This window comes from Choloepus didactylus, chromosome 6 (assembly GCF_015220235.1).
Source record: "Choloepus didactylus isolate mChoDid1 chromosome 6, mChoDid1.pri, whole genome shotgun sequence".
Lineage (NCBI taxonomy): Eukaryota > Metazoa > Chordata > Mammalia > Pilosa > Megalonychidae > Choloepus > Choloepus didactylus.
In genome coordinates, this window is record NC_051312.1 from 30,081,810 (window position 1) to 30,105,078 (window position 23,269).

The window sequence follows — 23,269 nt, forward strand, 5'->3', positions numbered from 1 at the left end:
GTATTTTTCTGTCAAGGTGATACAAGGTTCTTCAATTTATAAGTAAGTTATATGTATACATAACAGGTTTTATATTATGGGATATAGGGCATATAAGGTTTACTCTTGGGAGTACAGGTTCATTAGCCAGTTAGAGTTTATACAACTATCCTAATACCTGTTTCACAGAGTTTTAGGGAGGACTGAGCAAGATAACAAGTGAAAATATCTTAGTCAATGAAAACTTGTTATACGTACATACATTCTTACAAGTATTTTGTTAAATATAAATTGCATCCAGATTAATAATCAACAGTTTAGTAAGCTATTCATTCCAAATGGAAAACCAGTTTTCCCAGGGGAGGTTAACCCATTTGATGGTCACCAAATATCCATCTGCTCCCACCATAATTTCATCCCCCTTGTATTTAAGTGGACCCATGTGAATAGCTTATAGTGGTGGTGTATTCCACATTCAGGAAGAAATATTTAGGAGTCAATATTGCAGACTCCAGCTTTCTTTTCCCCTGCTGCAACAAAACTGAAAGACATGTGCTAAGACGGTAACAATACACAAAGGAAGCAACCAGGATTACTGAATAACACAGAGAAAAAAATGCTGTACAGGATCATCCAACCCTCAGGGGACTTTTCTTGAACAGGAAATAAAATTGAATATGTTAAGCCATCAGATTTCAGGATTCAGTTGTTACCACAGCAAAATTCAGCTTAACCTGACGAATGCACTGACTTTCTTCACCTTTACAAAGACCTATAGATATTACTAAGAGAACTGATTAGCATAACTTTTGCAATTGTCCTGATTCTAAAACAGTGTAGAATCACTGACTTACAAAACCAAGTCAAATTAAAGCTACTCTCTGATTAGGTGTAACACATTACACCAATTGAAGTATTTAAATCATAAATTTATACACCACATTTTTCCCCCTTTACCAAAGATGTAAGTAGTGCTTAGGAAAACTATGCAATCATATATTGGGGGCTGTCACCAATGATTATGAACTCTATCTTCAGTGTTTATTGATCAAATTATTTGGCAGTTCTAGACAGTTCCCTCTTCTACGCATTCTTCTTATTGTAAGTTCCAATTTTGTAACAATTTCCTATAATTCTTATCGCACAAATTCTCCTCATCTCAGAAGGCTATGCCTCCTACTTTTCAGGAAAAAAAGGACCATCACAAAATCATTGTTTCAATGTGAATCTTCCTCATCAATAATTATATCTCAAAACCCTTTTACCCTTTGTCTTCCTACCCAATGAGCAGGGCCTCCAATTAAAATTTAATAAATAATAATTTGATCAACATACAGCTCTCTCTTGACTCCTCAGAAATTTTATTTTGAACTCTCATGACAAGAGCACCCCTAAAATATTTATGGATCCTGTTAATGTATAATGAGGGTTTTCACTCCAGAATTAATATAAACAGGGGATTACAAAATCCAGTTCCTTTCTTTTCAGTATGACAAGAGTGTTTGAGTTAGATATAAAGTTAGAGTTGTTATTTTGGGCCATTTTCAAGAAATTCTCTCTAGAGTTTTTTCTCATACTGCCTCTACTGACATCTTATTATAGAGACAGAACTCCAATGAATAAGTGTTTCATAGGATCCCAAGGACTCTTGTTATAGACCAAAGGTGAGTCCTTGTCCAATGCACACAAAAGAAAATTCTTTGATGCCATGACTTCAAGAAATGAAAGAATTTTTTGGCAAAGGCCAGCCTCACTGAAGACAGGAGGGCAGTTCCTCAGATCTGTCTCCCTGAGTTAATATTGACATCAGTGGTGGGTGGAAATGTAGGTGGTGTTAGGGTGATGTGGATTAGGGGCTGGATGAAGAAGTGATTACCTTGTATGGGTGTAGCTTCTCATCATTCTAAAACACGCTTCTACATACATCATATGTTCAAAAACTGGCATCTAAATCCCTCCCAGAGGCAGATAATTTACTATTATAATGAACTAAATGGGACTCGAGGTCAGGATTTTACCTAACTACACACATTCCTAAAGCCAGGTTGGGTCACTTTTCTTGGCTAAGGGGAAAAGCAGGAACTTGCAGTTGACTGCAGAAATATGATTTAGCTTATGATTGGGTATGGGGTCTTGTGGTTGTTCTCCCTCATCATCTCCTTTTAAGTACAGGAACAACCTCAACCCAAAATTTCAAGTGAATTACAACAACCCAAATGATTTTTGGCAAGATTGCAAGGCCGCATTAGAGGCTGAGGGAAAAGAAATGGAAATGGAGCCCTCCTTCCTACAGAGTTTATCTCCTTCATCCTCTTGGCATATGTTGCAAGGCAGGCCTGGGTGATTGTGATATTTTTAGTGACTTCTCCATATAAACACAGGCCTTCACTCTATGTCGGCAAGAATTTCAGTCTGTGTGGTGGAAGAAAGGCTGCTTTATTCTTTCTTTCTTTTATGATCTTTTATGATATTCTGATTCTTAGCACCTCACACATAAAAAGTTTTTATATCCATGCATTTTAAATAATTCTACAGAGAGTAAGAATGTTACAAATCCAGTCTCCTAGGTTTTTTCAGTTAATCATTAATTAAAAGGTCAAAGTTAACAGGATATTTAAGCAGTTTATATTTTCATTTAATAATAAATAAAATATTAAATAGATCTAAGTATTATGAGACAAAGCATTTATTCACTAATATAGTTACCATTTTTGGTTTTCTTCATTCCCTTTTATAGATTCATATTTCCATCTAGAAACAAGTTCTCTGCCTGAAAGCCTCCTTTTATATCTTGTGCTGTGAGTGTGCTGATGATGAATTGTTAGCTTTTTTATGTATGACAATATATTATTTTCTGTTTGTTTTTGAAATGTATTCTTGTTACTTATCTGTTATAGCTAGCCAACAATTTTTTCATTCATAAATTTTTCTTTCACAAGGTGCCCACTGTCTCTGTGATTGCATTGGTTCTGACACAAAGAATGAGGTCATTCTTATGTTCTTCGCCTGTACAAGGACATATTTTGTAACCTTGTACTCTTCAGAAGAGGAAACTGAGGCACAGAGAATCAGGAGATTTGTTTAACTTGACACAGGTTGGCCAGGATTCAAAAAATGACAACCAACCATGCTAGAGTAATAGGTTGTCAGCCATGCAAACATTTGCCTCAAATTTAATTAAAATATATATTCCAAGCATTTTCTGAGCAAAATGGACTATCTTGATGCTCTCATATACTATGTTTTGTATCTGTCCCAATAACATTATTTTTTTCAAGGCTATTTAATTGGCCCTAGTAAGTTAATTGACATTCATGGAGTCATATAATTTGGTGGAAGGATTGGGAATCATATTCAGTTTCATGTCTTTCAGGAATAATTCATCTAAGATGCTAGCATGGCCCCTTCATATAAAGGATGTCCCTCTTCATAAGCCTGATCTTCTGCTTAGACTTCCCTTCCACCTTTCAGCCATCAAGGAATTCCAAAATCAAACATGCCGAGATCGTGCTTGGGCAGATACCAGGTTAGATAACAAAGATAGACAGGAGGAAGTTAGGAGATGTTCTCTTATCTCCACCCTCTTACCTGTTCAGCTGCTGAACATGGGTTCTGTCTGTGGGCTAAACCCCACCTGCCCCTGGAGGGTAGAACCAAAGCTCCTAAACAATCCAGACCTGGTCTGAATCAGTATTTTCTCTCCCATCACATCCTGTGGGTAACACACATCACAGCACCAGTTTAGGATGAGCTACAATAACATCATGATTAGAGCTCAGGATTAGAAGTCAGATAAGTCTGGACTTAAATCAGAGCACTATTTATTAGTTTTTGACCATGGCCAAATTTGCTTTTATATTAAATGGAAATACTAACAGCTTCATCATAAGGATTATATAAGACTCAGTGAGATGCCACACTTAGAAAATTAACTGATAAATAAAAGTGCTCATTACATATTTATTCTCATGGTATTCATATTTCCTTTATCCCCTACAACCTTTTCTGGGAATCTCAACTTTACTGTTAAATATTTTAGTGGGGAGATCAAACATGCCTGGAAAGATTTCAGAATTCTAATTACTTTTGAACTGTTATTGAACTTCTAAACTTGCCTTTCTTTTTTCCATTTGCCCACAATCCCACAATCCAAAGGAGAAATGGAGACAGGCTACACACATGAATTGAGAAAATTGTTGCCAGGACCTGGCCACTGTTATGCCATGAGCCCTCTTTTCCTATTCAGAAGATGATAAGAGACAACAAAGAGTTTTCTCTATGCCAGGTGCAATGTCAAGCACAGCATGAATTATCTCATAAAACCCACAACAGTCTTATGACATGGGTTCCTTCCTATCTCCTTTGAACAGATGTGGAAAATGAGCCATAAAGAAGCTGAGAAACTTGCCCAAGTTCACACAGTAGTAAGTAGAAGAGGCAGCCATGGGAGGTACAGTTAATTGTAACCCAAAGTTCTTCCTCTTGTGCATCTCAGGATTTTAATATCAGAGAGGAGGTTCTCTCACCTGTTTGTATCTATTCTAGGACATCAACAGTAGAATAGCAATTTTTAATGGCCCAGATTTTTTCACATTTATCTGTTCAGTCTTCCCTATAATTCTGTGAGACAGGTAACAGGATTGTTTTCTATGATCTGATAAGCTCTTGCACCTATTCTCCCATGATTAGGTTAATCTGCACCTGACATCCCAGACTCTAGTACAGCTTCCAGCCATGGATATAAGATGCTGCTAACCTGCCTCAAATGGCTCTCTGCCCACCCACGTGATCACAGATGCTGCAGCCACCAGAGAGGACAGGATAAACTCATTTGGTTGCCAACTTGGCTGAAGATGCTAATCCTAACCTTCTGGGGACTTAAAGTTCAGAGCATCCCTAACTCCTTCTTGTGCTTGAGAAATATCCTTTTAAATATTTACCTTTAATCATACATGAAAATGTTGTAACAACAGACTGGGGATTCCTGAGCCTAGAACACTATATAAACATAACCAGCCACAGTTTACAAATGCTGTTTGGTTCTAAATTTCCAACCCATTTGTAGTCAGACCCTGAGTGACCAAATGAGCTATCTCCAGTCTTAGCTCAAGGCAAGACTTAAAAGAGCTGAGTTCAGAGACCTGCTCCTCCAGGGCCACTAACATTTGTTGCTAAGGTCATGGGACTTGTAATCCCCAATTATTCTGCTTTGGCATGGTTTGCTATACTCAAGTCTTTAAATCAGGTTAGAACAAAGATAAATTCATTCACAAACTAAGATTTGCACAGAAAGTCTCCCTTTGCAATCATTTTCAAGTCACAAATTGAGGTGAAGAAACACTACATTTAAGGTAAAAATGGATGAACTCACAAAGCAGCAGCTAGTGATGGGTCAGCGATTTTCAACGCCACAGAATATGTTCTCTACAAATAAATGCCTTTTCATGGAATGAGCTTCTTACTTCTTTCCCAAATGCATTCAGAGAGGTAGGCACAACCAGTGACTTTTTAATCAGTGTTTTTCTCTCAAGGTGACACTAGGGTTCAATTTACAAGTTATATTTATACATATATCTACTGCCAGTGATTTTAATGAATAAGGACTGGCATACCCACTGTACTCAGAATAGCATTTACTCAAGACCTGAGATAAGAAAGTAACACTTCTTTGATTAAATTATTTTTCTGATTATAACAGCAAAATAGTCTCTTTATAGAAAAAATGGAAGAAAAATTGATGTCAGATGAAAACAAATATCATCCTTAATCCCATAAGTCAGATAAGCCCTATTCGTCTTTAATGTATGTTCTTTGGGTACTTTTCTACTCAGTAATGTATCAAAAGCAACTTTCCATGTCATTAATCTTCTTACAAATCACTTTAATGTCCACATTGTGTTTTGAAACTATACAACATAATTCATTTAAATTAACTCCCTTAAATAGACACTAGGATTGTCTTCCCTTTTACACCATTTAAGATTGCAAAATACAACCTGCATGCATAATTTGGGCCATATTTTTACTAGAATAGATTGTAAGAGTAAGGAGTACTGAAAATTTTAAACTGACACAAGCACAAGATACTACATCTCTCATAAATCCTTGCTAGTTTAAAAATTAACATATTTCATTATTATTAAATTGCATTTGTTTGATGACTTATGACATACAAGATCTTTTAGATGCCCAATTTTTTCCTGAGAATTACCTTTTCATTAATTTTGCTTTTTTTGGTAAAGCTGTGTCACAGCCCAAGAGGGCCATGCCAGTCCAGAGGCCAAAGAAGACGACAAGCATTTCTGATACATGTACTTTTATTCAGGGTTTACTTACAGGGTGAGAAGTCGTGGAGAGATCATGACAGCTCTCTCAGGCTGGGCAGGAATCATGTTCACAGAGAAGATGACCGAGCAATGCAAAAAGGACAGAAAGCCTTTTATAAGGGTTTAAGACAAAAGCCCTCCTAAGGGTGAGGGGAGCATAGATGCAGGAACAGGTCACTCTGACCTGGGGGGTGGTGCAGGAAGGACTAGAATAACACTTGAACAATTACATTTTGCTCTTTTTGTGAGACTAAGAGCCTCTCACTTCCTGCCTCCTTGCATAAAGTTAATTTTAAGGTCAATTTACCCTTTTCCCCTTTAGTGGCTTAGAAAGATAATAAGTTAAACATTTAGCTGCCTAGGTCATGCAGTCTGCTGTGCACCAAAGATCTGCAGGCCTGTTTTGCTCAGGCTATGGGTTGCCACAAGCTGTGAATAAACTTTTTTATTTTTGAAAGCGATTTCTATAATAATGGTTGTCTATCAGACTTATGACTATTTTTCTATTGTGTTCCATGACTTCATGTAATCATTTCTGCCTTTTATGCCACTTTTTTTTTCTTAACACATTCTTCTCCATCTAGAGAACAGATACATATTTATATCTTTGGGTTTTTTTTTTTTTATTTTTGAACAGATTTATGGTTTAATTTTAATACGCGTGATTCTCTTTTTGCTTTATTTCTTTTTTGAGGAGTGACATGATGGGAAGACTTACCTTTGTTTTGAAAAATAGCTATCTGTTCCTGAAAACCTTTTATTATAGCTCTGAACTATTCCTAATATTCTTGTAGGTATTTTTTTAATTACAGTCCTTTGGGGAATTAATTATATTTACTTCTTATTGAATTTATCAGTGTTAATCAGTTTTATTAGTAATTTTTAAACCTACTATGCTTTTGAATTTATTTATTATCTAATATTTTTCCATATGTCGCATTGATAAATGATTCAAATTTTTTTCATAATGTAATTGATTGTTTTTCTATCTTCCTGGTTGAACACTTAGTTCATTTATTTTCTCTCTCAGTTCATTTATTTCCTTTCTTAATGTTATAAAAGCAAATATTTCAAGGATAAAAATATTGATATGTGGTTTTCTTACTTGCTGTTTTACCAATAATTTGAAAGTGTGGAGGAAGCTATTTTTTTGTGTGTTAGGCTACAGATTCTGACATAAGTAATAATGACATACTTCAGTTCCTCAAAGTTCTTTGTTATTTTTCATGTATTATATATTAAAAAGTAAGGCTCACTAAGGCTCACTAAGTCTAAGGCATCACAGGGCCACTAGTCAATGAAAATAGAACACAAAAGCACTCTGTGATTCTAAAAACATGTCCAGTAATTGTTGTGCTTTTGTTTCCTTACTTTAGATGTATCTGTTTTCTGAACAGATCCAGAGAAGCTTTCATAAAATCAATTTGAACTTGATTCAATCACAATTTGAATGTGATTTGCAAAAGGCCCCTAAAATCAAAATACACTGAAGTTCCTCCAAATAGAGAATTTTAGAGTTTCAAATAAATTTGGGGAAAGCTGCATTGCATCATTCTGCCTGTTTTAGTCTACTCATAATAAACTTCATCAGAGGTATTCAATAAAGAATCTATGACATTCTTATAAAATTTTGTTTTGATGTAGCATAAGTTCAGGGTGAATCTTACTATGCTTCAAAATCATTCCCTCAGTTCATTTGATTCTGAATTGTGACTCCATGGTCTCTAATTTCATGTTGAATTTACTTGATGTTTTATATTCAACCTGAAACAAATTAAAAATATCACAGAAAACAAACTTTGCAACTTAACCTCATTGGTGTGAGTCACTTAAAGAAGACACACAGGAGATTGGGCTCCCATGGATGCAAGCCTCTACTCCTGGATGCAGGTTCTTTTTATACCTGTTTTCCATGGGAGAACATATAATGGCAGTGACAGGGTGAGGTTTCACCATGTATGATTGCGGGAAAGATTAATGGCATGACAAAATTCATAAAACCATGTGTCTGTCTGTGTCTGTCTGTGTGTGTCTGTGTGTGAAGAGGGTTATGTGTTCCACATGTCACTAAAAATGTGGCTGAAATTTGTCTGGAGTTTATCTGCTCGTATTTTATATCAACCCTAGAGAAAACAACCTGACAAATATTATTTTCTTGAACAAAATTTATCTAACACCATTACAATCCCTGTGCTAATTGCAGATAAATCTGTTCTTCAAATGCCAAACTGGATTCATGGAGTGAGTGAGCAATGTGACAAAATTCATCCTACTTTGCCTGATAGAGAAGCCAGACATGCAGAAACTTCTCTTTATTATGTTTACACTCATCTGCTTTCTCACCCTGGCAGGCAACCTACTCATTATAGTGACCATTGCCACCAACCCAGGCCTGAGCTCCTCCATGTATTTTGTTCTTTCTTGTCCTATCTAATGGCTGTTCTTCTACCATGGCTCCCAAAATGATATTTGACCTACTCACTGAAAAGAAAACTGTCTCCTTCACTGGGTCCATGACTCAGGTCTCTGTGGAGCATTTCTTTGGGGAAGTTGAGACCATCCTGCTCTCGGGGATGGCCTATGACCACTACATGGCCATCTGCAAGCCCCTGTACTACATTATTACAATGACCCAGCAGGTGTGTGGCCTCCTGGGGTCTGTGTCCTGGGCTGGGGGATTCCTCCCTGCCCTGAATTAAATAATTTTCATTGTATGGTTGCCTTCTGTGCCCCAATATCATTGGCTTTTTCATGTGTGATCCTTACCATCTGCTGAAATTCTCCTGCACACTAAAATCTTTGAATTCTCTATTGCCACCAATCATAGGTTCCTGTGTTTGCTCATTTATTCTATTCTTATCATCCTTTGCCCTCTTAGAACTCACAGCTTTGAAGGACAATAGAAGTTTCTCTCCACTGTGCCTCCCATATTATTGTCATCATCTTACTGTCTGTGCTCTGTATTTTTTAGTGTCTTTTTTCCCATGATCACCTTCCCTATTGATAAAGCAGTGGCCATATTTTATATCACACCAACACCCTTTAATATACACCCTCAGGAATGCAAAGATGAAAAATGCAATAAGGATGGTCTGTAGCCAAAGAGTGATCTTGGGTAAAAATTCATGTAAATAGACAAGATTTGAAGGATAATGATAATGTACTCAGAATATGTGGCCTTTAGTATGTGTTGTTCCCCATGAAATATTTCAAAAACACCAATATTTGATTAAATGATGACTTAAGTCTCTTCTAATTAGAAGCATGTTTCCATTTACAAATTATTGATCAATGGAAAATTGTGAATCCACATAATGTCTTAATGTTCAGAAAATCTATAGCTTTATATATTTTGTGTGACGGTCTCTGCCAATCTTCAGGTGTAGATTATATAACCAATAGGCCAGTACTTAAAACATTGAACAAAATTATGATGATTAAGTATTTTGTTGAAAATACATACCCAACTTTTGAAATTAAGATAGACTTATCAAATGTATTCAATATATGCCTTTTAAAACACTCAAGTGAAGGAGGAAAAGGGATTGGAATTCCTTCATCTAAATTATTTAAATCAATCATTAATGAAAAATGTCACTATCTCCTAGTGTGTATAGGCATACCCAAGCCATACTTAAGATGACCACAGAACATAGATGAAGGATGTTTCCTCTGAATACAATAAGGCTTAAACCCAGCAAAGATCATAAGCTAGTATCATGAGACCTTAATTTTGATGACATCCAGTTGGTCCATTTTTTCTTTTGTTGCCCATGCTTTTAAGGTCCTACATAAGAATGTATCATCAACTACAAGAGCTGGAAGATTTTCCACTTTGTTTTCTTCTAAGAGTTTTCTGGACTTAACTTTTATTTTTAGATCATTAATCCAATTTGAGTTAATTTTTGTATATGGTATGGAATAGAGGTCAAATTTCATTCTTTTGCATGTGGGTATCCAGTTGTCCAAGTACCATTTTTATGCAATTTTATTGAGATATATTCACATACCATACAATCATACAAAGTGTATAGTCAGTTGTTCACAATATCATCATATACTTGTGCATTCATCACCACAATCAATTTTTGAACATTTTCATTACTCCAAAAAAAATAGTAAATAAGAATAAAAATAAAAGTAAAAGTAAACAAGAATACCCAAAACATCCCATTAACCTCCATCCCCCCTTTTATTCATTTACTTTTTGTCACCATTTTTCTACTCATCCATATACTGGATAAAGGTAGTGTGAGCCACAAGGTTTTCTCAAACACACGGTCACACTATATAAGCTATATAGTTTTACAATTGCGTTTAAGACTAAAGGTTACTGGACTGCAGTTCAACAGTTTCAGGTATTTCCTTCTAGCTATTCTAATACATTAAAAACTAAAAAAGGATATCTATATAATGCATAGGAGTAACCTTCAGAATGACCTCTCAACTCCATTGTAAATCTCTCAGCCACTGAAACTTTATTTTGTTTTCATTTCTCTTCCCCCTTTTGGACAAGAGGTTTTTATCAACCCCATGATGCCAGGACCAGGATCATCACCAGGAATTATGTCCCACATTGCCAGGGAGATTTGCACCCATGTAGGGGAGAGGGCAGCAAGTCCACCTGCTGAGTTTGCTTAGAGAGAGTAACCACATCTGAGCAACAAAAATAGTTCTCTGGGGGTGACACTTGAGCATAATTATAAGTAGGCTTCACCTGTCCTTTGCAGTAATAAGCTTCATAAGAGCAAGCCCCAAGATCAAGATTTGTCCTTCTAAATTGGTAGTACCCAGTGCCTGAGAGAATATCAGGAATTCCCCAACTGGGGAAGTTTAATATGTCCACATTTTTCTCCAGTGCTTCAAGGGGGCTTTGCAAATATATTTTAATGTTTTATTCAAATTACCCTGGGATGTATCGAGGCTTCACACTAACCTGTAAAAACCAACCAGGTCTCACTCCTATTCAAGTTTCCATGTAATTATGGTGCTTGAATAAACTGACTGTGCCAGTTTGAATGTATTATGTCCCCCAAAACACCATTATCTTTGATGTAATCTTGTGTGGGCAAACATAGCAGTGTTGATTAGATTGTAATTCTTTTAAGTGTTTCCATGGAGATGCGCCCCACCCAACTGTGGATGATGAATCTGATTGGATAATTTCCATGGAGGTGTTATCCCACCCATTCAGGGTGGGTCAAAATAAAATCACTGGAGCCATATAAATGAGCTGACCAATAGAAGGAACTCAGTGCAGCTGAGAGTGGTATTTTGAAGAGGTGCTACAGAAAAGAGGGACACTTTGAAGTACGCCAGAAGATGAGAGAGTAGCTGCAGATGAGAGACAGTTGGAAGATGGCCATTGGAAGCAGACTTTTGCTTCAGAGAAGCTAAGAGAGGACAAATGCCCCAAGAGTAACTAAGAGTGACATTTTTGAGGAGCTGAAGCCTACAGAGGAACATCCTGGGAGAAAGCCATTTTGAAATCAGAACCTGGAGCAGATGCCAACCATGTGCCTTCCCAGCTAACAGAGGTTTTCTGGACACCATTGGCCATCCTCCAGTGAAGGTACCCAATTGCTGATGTGTTACCTTGGACACTTTATGGCCTTAAGACTGTATCTGTGTAACCAAATAAACCCCCTTTTATAAAAACCAATCCATCTCTGGTGCTTTGCATTCTGGCAGCATTAGCAAACTAGAATACTGACAATACAAGTTAAATTTATAGTGTGTTACAGAAAATACAGATTTTGCACCAAATAGACAAATTTCCTTTGGTCATACACAAAAGTTGAAGTTATAAAACATAGTCAAAGTCATTCTTTACACTTTAATCTGATTTACCTTAGTCCTAACAAAGTCCATTTTGTTCATACAGTGGTACCTAGGTACTCACCTTTGATTGCTTCCAGGAGGCACAACGAGTACCAAAATGATGAGTTTCAAACAAATTTTTCCCATGAGGAATAATGTAAATAAATGCAATGTGTTACCAAACCAAAGACAATGCACGTTTTTAAGGAAATATGTAAAAAGATATGGTTGTATATCACTTTACATGAGAAATAAACCTAAAAATTAATAGATGCTTAGATTAAATAAAATAAAAACTTCACTTTACCTGTACTGAGAAGAGTCCAAGGCCTAATGGGATGGTGGGAGGAGAGTGGTAACATGGAGAGGTTAATGGATTGTTGCTTGGAAGAAGAGTCCCTCTCCAATAGAACATCGGACACTTGCACTTCAGATGTTCTTTCTCTTTTCTGCCTTTTTTTGACTTGCACCACAGGCTCTGACACACTCTTTGTCACTTCACAAAAACTTATCCAATGAGGACTGCTTCTGTCTTCTTTTCAGAATTCCTTTAAAATGTGAAATTGTTTGGTCATTCAAAAAATTCACATTTCATCTTGTCAGAGCTTTGTCTGGATGGTAGTTCTCCACAAAGTTTTGAACTTCTTCCCATTTTGCACAAATTTCCTTTATCAAGAAACTGGGGGCATCCTCCCTTATCTCCTCCTCACCTGAAAAATTCTCTTCAGCCACCTTTTGTTGCTGCTGCTTCTGTAGTTCCTACAGCTCCTCAGTGGTGAGCATTTGATGATATTCCTCCACTGACTCCTCAACATCAGCCTTTTTTACAACTTCTTTATTCTTAATGATGGTGGGAGACCATTGTTCTAGGTATACTGTATTCCCTAGCAAGATTACTAATGCTAGTACTACTGTCATATATTTGCCTGTTATTTCTTTCCTTTTTTTTTTTTTTTGTTTTTTTTTTTTTGGTCAATAATGGTGCAAAGTAATTTTCTTTTCTGCTTGGCAATATCACTGCTCATTTTCTTAGGACCCATGTTGAGGAAAAAAGTACAAAGATACTAAATGACTACAGAAGCTAAGATAAGACTGCAAGGGTATGTGCACAGGGTAAGAGCTACCATGTGACTAATGCATGAGCCTTTGTTTTGGCTGGAAGGGTAGTGAGTTACAAGGCAATGGCACTGACAAGTTCTAGCTTGTGCATTGAGTACCAAGCAAATGACAAGTACCAGGACAAAATTTTCACATCAAAATGCATCAAGTACCAAATTTTGCAAGTTTCAAATCAGTCGAGTACTGAGGTACCACTGTATCTCTAATTGAAATCTGATCTCTTTTTCAGCTTCTTTAACATTTGCTGTATGGGGTAATACTGACATTCATAGCTGCTGAACTCTGGCTCCAAGTCTCAGGTGTCACACAGATACATGAAGTCCCAGGAACTGATCAAGTAATGCACAAACAGCTCAGAATCTCAGAATTTAGAGATAACCATTACAACTTATGAATAGATGTGACTGCTATAAGAGTTTACAATCTATGAACCTTTACCATAAGGCTCCACTTAATAACCTAAGCCCTTGGATTCAATTCTCAGAGTTTGCACAATGTAGTTAGCCCATATTAGTGAGGCATTAGAATGTTTGTCTTTTTGATTCTGGCTTATTTCACTCAACATGCTGTCCTCAAGTTCTGTTCAACTAGGTGTATGCCTCACAACTACATTTTCTTTCTGCCAATTGGTATTCCATTGTAAGTATACACCACAGTTCACCATTCCATTTATCAGTAGATGTACTCTTAGGCCATCTCCATCCATTATGAATCATGAACACAGCTGCCATAAACACCCATAAGCAAGGCTCACTCATGTCCTTGCTCTCAGTTCTTCCAAGTATACACCCCATAATAATGGGTTTGCAGGATCAAATGGTAACTCCACAGCTTCCTGTGGAGCCACCACACTGCCCTTCAGCTGGGCTGCACCATTCTACTTCCCTACCTACAGGGAATAGGTACATCCCTCTCCACATTTTCTCTAGCACTTGTATCCCTCTGTTTATTTTTTAAACAGTTTTATTCACACACCATGCAATCTATCCTAAGTAACAATGATTCCTGGTATAATCACATAATTATGCATTCATCATAACAATCTGTATAAGGACATTTCCGTTTCTTCCACAAAGAAAGAGGAAAAGGAGAAAACAAAGTGAAGAATAAAAATATAAAAGAAGAATAAAATAAAATAAAGCAGAAAGGTCAGACAACACCACCACCACCAAGAATCCCATATCACTCCATTATACCCCCCTCTTATAGACATTTAGCTTTGCTATATTGCCTTTGTTACAATTAATGGAAGCATCTTACAATGTTACTGTTAACTATAGTCTCTAGTTTGCATTGATTGTATTTTCCCCTATACCTTCCAATTTTCAACATTTTTCAAAGTTGACATTCAATTGTTTTCCCTTATTTAAAAACATTCTTATATTTGTTCATTTAATTACCATCACTGACCACTCTATGCTTCACTACATTACACAATACCAGTCTTTATCTCCTAGCTTTTCTTCTGGTATTATACATGCCCCTAGCCTTCCTTTTTTAATTATACTCACACTCATTTTTGGTCAGAGTACTGACAATATTGTTCTACCATCACACACTATTATGCTATCCATTCCATTTCTGGATCTATACAATCAATCCTGTTGAACCTTCAGTACTCCTTCAGCATCAAATGCCTGATCTCTAACCTCTTTCTATCTCCTGATAACCTCTGATCTCAACTCTCAAATTTCACTCATTAATATTAGTTCATATTATTGAGACCATACAGTATCTGTACTTTTGTTTCTGGCCAATTTCACTCAACATAATGTCTATTTCTATCAGTTTGTCTTTTGGATTCTATATGTCATATCTTATTTTATTTTTATTTTTTTCCTCTCTATCTTTTTATCCTTACTGGTAGTCTTCATTTCTTATACTTTTCTCCAAACCTCTCTCTCCTGTCTTTCCCTACCTGCCTGTAGTGGTCCCTTTAGAATTTCTTGTAGAGCAGGTATCTTGTTTACAAATTCTCTGTGTCTGGTTTTCTGAAAATATTTTAAACTATCCCTCTTTTTTTTAAGGACAGTTTTGCTGGATATAGGATTCTTGGTTGGCAGTTTTTTTCAGTATCTTAAATATATCATGCCACTGCCTTCTCATCTCCTTGGTATCTACTGAGAAATCCACACACAGTCTTATTGAGCTTCCCTTGTATGTGATGGACTGCTTTCTCTTGCTGCTTTCAGAATTCTTTCTTTGTCTTTGACATTTGATAATCTGATTATTAAGTGTCTTGGAGTTACTCTACTCAGATTGATTCTGTTTGGGGTATGCTGCACTTCTTTTATCTGTACTTTTATGTCTTTCATAAGAGATGGAAATTTTTCAGTGATTATCTCCTCCATTATTCTTTCTGTTCCTTTTCCCTTCTCTTCTCCCTCTGAGACACCCATGACATGTATATTCATTTGCTTCATGCTGTTCTTCAATTCCTGAGATGTTGCTCATATTTTTCCATTCTTTTCCCTATCTGTTCTTTTGTGTGTAGGATGTCAGATGTCCTGTCCTCCAGTTCATGAATCCTTTCTTCTGTCTCTTCAAATCTGCTGTTGTATGTCTCCATTGTGCCTTTCATCTTTTCTATTGTGCCTTTCATTCCCATAAATTCTGCCAATTATTTTTTCAAACTTTCAAGTTCTTCCTTTTATTCACCCAGTGTCTTCTTTACATCCTTCATCTCTTTTGCCATTTCCTACCTCAACTCACTGATTTGATTTTTTAGTTTATTTAGCATATCTGTTTGAAGACCTTCAATTAGTTATTTCAAATCCTGTATCTCATTTGAAGTGTAAGTTTGTTCATTTGACTGGGCCATACCTTCATTTTTCCTAGTGTGATTCATAATATTTTGTTGTCTAGGCATCTGGCTACCTTGATTACCCCAATCAGATTTTTCCACACTAGACAGGCCCAGGTCTCACAGGGGTGTAATCTGTATCAGGTTTCCCTGAGGATGAGACCCATAAGATTGTTAGACTTTCTTGTGAGGCCTCTAGACTCCATGCTTTCCCTATCCTCCCCACCAGGTGGTACTTTTCAGCCTGCAGCTCCACACTGGTGTAAATAAGTGCAGTGTCTTTAATTCTCAGTGTGGATCCTGTCCCAGCCAGGGGCCATGGGTGTCAGAAGCCAAGCTTAAGCTGTCTCTGTTTTGTTTTGTTTTCTCTCCAGGCCCGGGGGTCTGAGTTCACTGAGGGAGGGCCACCACTTGAACTGAGCCCCTCTCCTCTTTTTTAGTGAAAATAATCCCTTTTGGGAATTATCTACTACAGTTGAGTTTTTCCTTGACTGTCTGATTATCTTAACTTCACCCTTCCTGGCTCATTGCTGACAACTGAAAATGCCTGAGGCTTTCTCTAATGAGCTACTTAGAATGAGAGAAAGTAAAAAGTGAAGAAAGAAAGAAGCCCCCTTTCAGAACCAGTCCCCAGCCTTCCAGTTTGCCAGACCAGAACCAGAGGTGGTACCTGGTTCTGTGTGCCCCCTTTCTTGGGACACAGCCCTTTTCCTGTATTCTTAGCTCAGCCAACTCAAAAATCCTCGGTTTTTAATTGTTTATATATTTTTTTTCCACAGCTCTGCCTCATCTCTGCCAGGAGAAACCTTAAGTTTCCTTTCCTGCTTGCTCCGGTTTTATCTGTGCTCATAGCTTGTTTTCAACAGTTCATATTTGTTCATTAAAACCACAATTGGAGGTTGGCTGATCCACATTGGCAGAGACTACTTCTTTTTCCCACATGTTCCAAATCAGCTTGCCATGCTGGTGTTGGAGGGGTGCCACCTCCACAGTTCTGGGAGCTCTACTTAAAGTTCTATAGTGCCATCTCAGCCATTCCACCCATTTCAGACAGGTGTACAAGACTTTCCAGTCACAGAAGTCCCCCTAACATTTATTCCAGATTATTCACTAGTTTTTTCTGGCTATTTGTTAGTTGTTCTAGGGGACTAACTAAATTCCACACTCCCTTATGCTGCCATCTTGCACCACCTCCTACACAGTTGACTTTTGAAAAACTATTCTGTTCATATACCTATAAATATCCATGCCAATATAAAGTTAACATCAAAATAATTAGTATTAATTAAATTTGGGCCAAAAAGTGAAGGAAAGCAAACATTGTAATCTGGAAACTTTAGAGAAAATTTAGAAGTCAATCATAAATCAATGTTCATAATATTGCCTTGCTTTTACTGTGACATTTGTAAGGTCTTACCACTATTCATTTAATATGCAACAGGAGAAATTTAACTGCTTTCCATTCTTCTTTATGACCATGTGCAAAATGGCAGAGGTGAAGGGAAAGTAAAATTCCATCAATCCCAGAGACCAGGACAAAAGATGTGATGGAATATTTTGACATTGAATGAAAAATAACATCACTCAGGAATACTGTGATCTTTTCAGATGGACCACGTGCCTGCAACCCAAGCTGAATCAATGGAAACAATAAGCAGTGTGGCAGGATTCATCCTGCCAGGCTTGACCAAGAATCCACAACTACAGAAAATTATTTGCTTTGTTTTTAATGTCCTATTTGATCATTTTGGTGAGTAACCTGCTCATCTTAATCACCATCTTCATCAGCTCAGCCCTAGGTTCTCCTGTCTACTTTTTTTATATCCTATTTGTCCATTACAGATGGTTTATACTCTTCTTCCATGGCACCATAGGACTCTGACTTGACTTGATGTGAACTCTGAGAGAAACACCATCTCCTTCAATGCCTGCATGACCCAGCTCTTTGTTGGGCATTTCTTTGCTGGAACTGAGATCATTTTGTTAATTGTGATGGCCTAGGATCACCATGTGGCTATATGAAAGCCTTTTCACTACATGGCCATCATGAGCTGGCCCGTATGTAGTTTCCTGGTAGGGATAACTGGGATCTTTCTTCATGGAGAAATCCAGATTTTGTTTATGATCCAGTTACCACTCTGTGGCCTTCATGTCACTGACCATTTTATGTGTGACTTGGTACCTCTCCTGGAGATGACCTATACGGAAACCCACATTTTGGAGCCCCTGATTGTTTCCAGTAGTGGGCCACTGTGTGTACTTGCTTTTATATGTTAGTTGTTTCCCACATCATCATCCTGCATTCCCTAAAGACTCACAGCTCTGAAGGGCATTGCAAAGCCCTCTTTTCCTGTGCCTCCCATGTCACTGTCATCATCTTATTTTTTGTACCTTGTTCATTCCTGTATCTAAGACCCATGACTCCCTTCCCCACTGACAAAGCTGTGACTGTGGTTTGCATGCTAATAATGCCTATATTGAACACTTGAAACTATACTCTGAGAAATGCAGAAATGAAAAATGTAATGAAGAAACTCTAGGATCAAATAATGAAAGCTAGTGATCAATAAATCATATGATTGGAGTATTTAGGCAAATAATTCTAGCAATATTTTGTAGAAATGTATTCTCCTCCTCAATTGATTAAAATTGGGACAGTCTTGATCCTGTCTGGATTACTTTTGGGAGGGCTCACATAGGTGTTCAGGCTGACATCCATTGTGCACAAAAGGCATAGTATTTACAGCCCATGATACCTTCAAGGGCTCATGAAATGTTTTAATTTATTTTAAAATAAAATACAATTTTTAATGTTTTTAGGGAGTTATCAGGCCCATGAAGACAAATTTCTTAGGCCCCACAAAAGTCATAATGCAGCCTTGTTTATGGGTATAAAACAGATCTACAGAAATATTTTGAACAGTTTTTATACCTAATGCTACAGCTAGAATGGAGTTTTATTTTAAAAGAGTAAGCAGCTTTATCTGAAATAGGTTTAGAGTAATAAGGAATCTTCAAGAAGTACTTTCATCAAAATATATTCTTTTCCTTTTACGTGCCTAAGTTTGAGAAGTTTTTAAATGTTCTCCCACCATAGTAGCAGAGTATTTTTACATGTCGTTATCCCAAGAAGAGAACATTTGCATACAAAATTACTTTTTAAAAATTATATCTCCATGATTTCCTGTAGTATACAATTATCCACAAAAAAAAAAAAAAAATTACAAGAACTGGAGCACAAGAATTACAACTGATAAAGTCTGTAGATTAAGGCAGAAAATACCTGTACATTAAAGTACAGATTTAGACAATAAGGAAAAGAAGACTCTGAAAGCAAAGGAGTTGTTACAGAAAATTACCAGTTATGTAAAAACAAGTTTATGTCATGGAACTGGACAACAGTGATCACAATTCTGAATTATAGAAAAGGATCTATACCAGGAACATAATGAAATAGTAAGAGCTTCAGAAACAGTCCAATGCTTTGAAGCCAGAGATTAAGAGCTTTGGATAAAGTGGCCTGATTCTTCATCCTGTCTCCAATGTTAATTATCTTGTAAATAAGTTGCTTCATCTCTCACTCTACCTGTCCTTCATCTGCAAAAGGGAAATAGCATTCTTTACTTCCTTAAATGGTGAGAAGTAAATGATTTAAGTTGGAAAAAATGATTCAGCTGAAAAATAATGAAGTTGCTCAAACTCTATATAGGCTCCAGAGATGTCACTATAACACTCAGTTTGACATCCTCCTCTTCAAGGTCACTTTTCCGTTGTTTCCTATGACCCCCTCCCATCACATTGCTTCCAGGACCTCTTTACTCCAGTAATTATTGTGTCTTCCTTGTAATTTGCACTTCTCCCTCTTCAAACTAAGTGTAGATGTAGATGTGTGGGCAGTTCAGGGGCCAGGAGGGAGAATAGCTCTAAAGAAGAATCCACAACTGCCTTACTTTTAAATTTAAAAATGCATAATGATACAAAGCTGAGAAAAACAAACACCATATTCTTACCACCAATAAGCAACTATTCTTAAGTTTAGCATATATGCTTCCAGCCATTAATCTGTTCATTTTTCCTTTTTTAATTATATAACATAATATATGAATATATTGCCCTTCTTAAATTAGAATGTAAAATAAGACTCTTCTTTTATTCATCCCTGCTGGGAACTACTATTGTGAATTCAGTAGCATTCTTCCAGTCCTTTTAAAAAAATCACCATTTGACTTCACATACAAAAACATACCTACACATGCACACACACAAAGAAAGTAATTTTGTTTTCTTGCAATTTCTTTTTCTATTAATGTTATCATTTTAGATGCATACTTCTGCAGCTTACTTTTACATACAATATTTGTTTTCAATCTACAACTCTATTAATAAATAATGATCCAGCTGATTTAATTGCTATACAGTAATCCATCATATCTGTCATTTTTTATTTAAGCATTGTCTACTGATAGATATATGATGCTTCCATTTTTATCACACACAATTATAACCACAGTGAATATCCTTATACATGTCTCTATGTGCACATGCATGAGGGTTTCTCTAAGTAAATATCTAAGAACAAGTCAACTGGTATGATTATTTTTTTTATTTTTAATAGATTCTACCAAGTACCTTTCTGGGGTTCCTGTGCTACTTCCAGCAGTGTGAGAGTACCTTCCACTTCTCGTCTTTGGCAACACTTGACATCGTCAGTGGTTTTAGTCTTTGCCAAGCTACTATGCAAAAACAGCATTTTGTTATTATAATTGGCATTTTCCTGATTAGTACTGAAGTTGGGCATCTTTTAAAATATTCATATAAACTGTAAGTTTCTTGTTCATATATTTGCCTAGTCATCTACTGGTTGCTTAACTTTCTCCTTATTCGTAACAGTGCTTTACATATTCTGATTTTTTGAGATATATATGTTCCAGCTATCTTTTCTGCTGCAGTGACTGCTTTTTTAACTTTGTTTATGGAGTCTTCTTGTCATGTAAAAGTGCTTTATTTAGTAAATGGCCATATTTGTCAATCTGTTTTGTTCTTTGTCTCATTTCAGAGAGCTTAGAATATGAATATATTCTAAATATTATCTTGTAATAATTTTTATAAGGAATTTTTAAGTTTAGTATTTTAGGAATCTAATGTTATTTTTAAAACCCTCAAATGACTTCATATTGTCTTATAGGACTGAGTCCAAAGTTCCCATTAGGTTTCTATGGTTTTCCTTGATATGACCACTGTTTATATTTCCCATTCTTTTTTCTATACAAAACATAAGTGTTTTTATAAATTATGGGAGCCTATGTTCTTAAAGGGTGAAGCAAGGGAAGGGATATGGTTAAAGAATTTGTAAAACAATAAAAAGAATATAATGAACATGGACATATATGTCAGAATCCAGAGCACCAGAATTCCTTGGAATTTGAAACAGGAAGAGTTAGGAAAAATAAAAAGAAATGTCACTTTGTGATACTGACCAAAGAAATACACTATTCTGCTCTAAGGGTAGCATACATTACCCCAGAAGAGAGAGAAAAGCAAAAGAAGTTATAGAAAGCTGTTTTAAGGAAGGTTAGAAAGGGTACAGTTCAACATAATATCAGCTAAAATATGCTTAGTGTTTACTCTGTGCCAGAACCTGGACTAAGAACTTTATATTGATAATATAATTTAATTCTCACAACACTTTTGGATATGTATTACCTTTATCCTTACTTTAAAGACAGGAGGCTCCTAGAGGTTTGGTCACTTACTCAAGTTCATGTAACCAGTACATGTGGGAAATAAAGTTCAAAATCAGATGGCTCTGTCTCCAGAGCACTTAGCCTCTCAGCTACAGTGTAGCAGCTACACTGATACCACGCACCCAGGGCTGCCATAAGTGGCTAAGAATGAAGTTATTTGCCTTATGTTATGTTTTACCTGACATTCCTATAACCAAATTATCACACAGGCACAAATGATATCAACATGGATTTCTATTTAAAGATCAAGACAATGGATCAAAAATAACTGATTCTGAGTTTCAGTTTAGGCACTTCAAAGCTTAATAATCTTGATTAATTGATTAACATATCAGGAGACCCACTTTCCTGGTTTGTAAAATAGGGCTAGTAATCATTCATGCCATGGCCATTTCAGAGTTGTTTGATAATCAAAATGTGCAATTCATGTGAAAAGACTAAATATGGAGATGAAAAGACAGATTAGATGGGAAAAGGTGATTTACAGCCATAAAAATAAGGATTGCTCCATTTAAATCCATAGAGTTGTTCCTTTCCTACTTTATCATTCATTATCTATCTGCAGATTCTTATTGTGTGAAGAGCTTTCTCATGGCATTTTTTACCTCTTTATTTCTCAGAGTGTAAATGAATGGATTCAACATGGGTGTCAGAATACCATAAAATACTGCCATGTTTTTGTCTATAGATAAAGTAGATGATGGATGCATATAAGTAAATATACAGGGCACAAAGAACAAGGCAACAACGGTGAAGTGGGCCCCACAGGTGGAGAGGGCTTTGCGTCTCCCCTCTGCACTGTGGGACCTCAGGGTGCGCAGGATGACGATGTAGGAGGCAGCCAGCATGAAGAAGTTCAACAGGCAGATCACACCACTGTTGGCGACCACCAGCAGACCAATGACATAAGTGTTGGTGCAGGCGAGTTCCAGCAAAGGGTACAAGTCACAGACGAAGTGATTGATCACATTGGGCCCACAGAAGGGCAACTGAAGGATGAGGAGGAGCTGAACCAGTGAATGCAGGAAGCCCCCCAGCCAAGCCACCCCCACCAGCAGGGCACAGAGATGCCTGGTCATGACGGTCGTGTAGTGCAGGGGCCTGCAGATGGCCACGTAGCGGTCATAGGCCATCACTGTCAGCAGGATGATTTCAATGCCTCCCCAAAAATGGGCTCCAAAGAGCTGAGTCATGCAGCCTTCATAAGAGATGGCTCTCCCCTCATATAAGGAGTCAACAATAAGTTTAGGGGTCATAGAGGAAGAATAGCATGTGTCAATAAAGGACAAGTTGGCCAAGAAAAAATACATGGGGGAGGCCAGGGTGGGGTTGGAAGTGATGGTGACCACAATGAGCACATTGCCACAAACCGTGAGCACATAGAAAATCAAAAAAACCACAAAGAGAATTCTCTGCACCTCTGGATTCTGTGAGAGTCCCAGCATGAAAAATTCTGTGATATTGCCTGGTATTTCCAT

The 23,269-nt window shown here is 36.9% G+C and overlaps 1 protein-coding gene and 1 pseudogene across 1 annotated transcript; one reads left to right on the top strand and one right to left on the bottom strand.

Moving 5' to 3' along the window:
- Positions 1-17,688: 17,688 nt before the first annotated feature.
- Positions 17,689-18,587, top strand: LOC119536275 (annotated as a pseudogene).
- Positions 18,588-22,360: 3,773 nt separating this feature from the next.
- LOC119536274 (olfactory receptor 4C3) lies at positions 22,361-23,269 on the bottom strand. Its single transcript, XM_037839009.1, has one exon. The coding sequence runs from the start codon at positions 23,267-23,269 to the stop codon at positions 22,361-22,363; it is 909 nt and encodes a 302-aa protein (XP_037694937.1).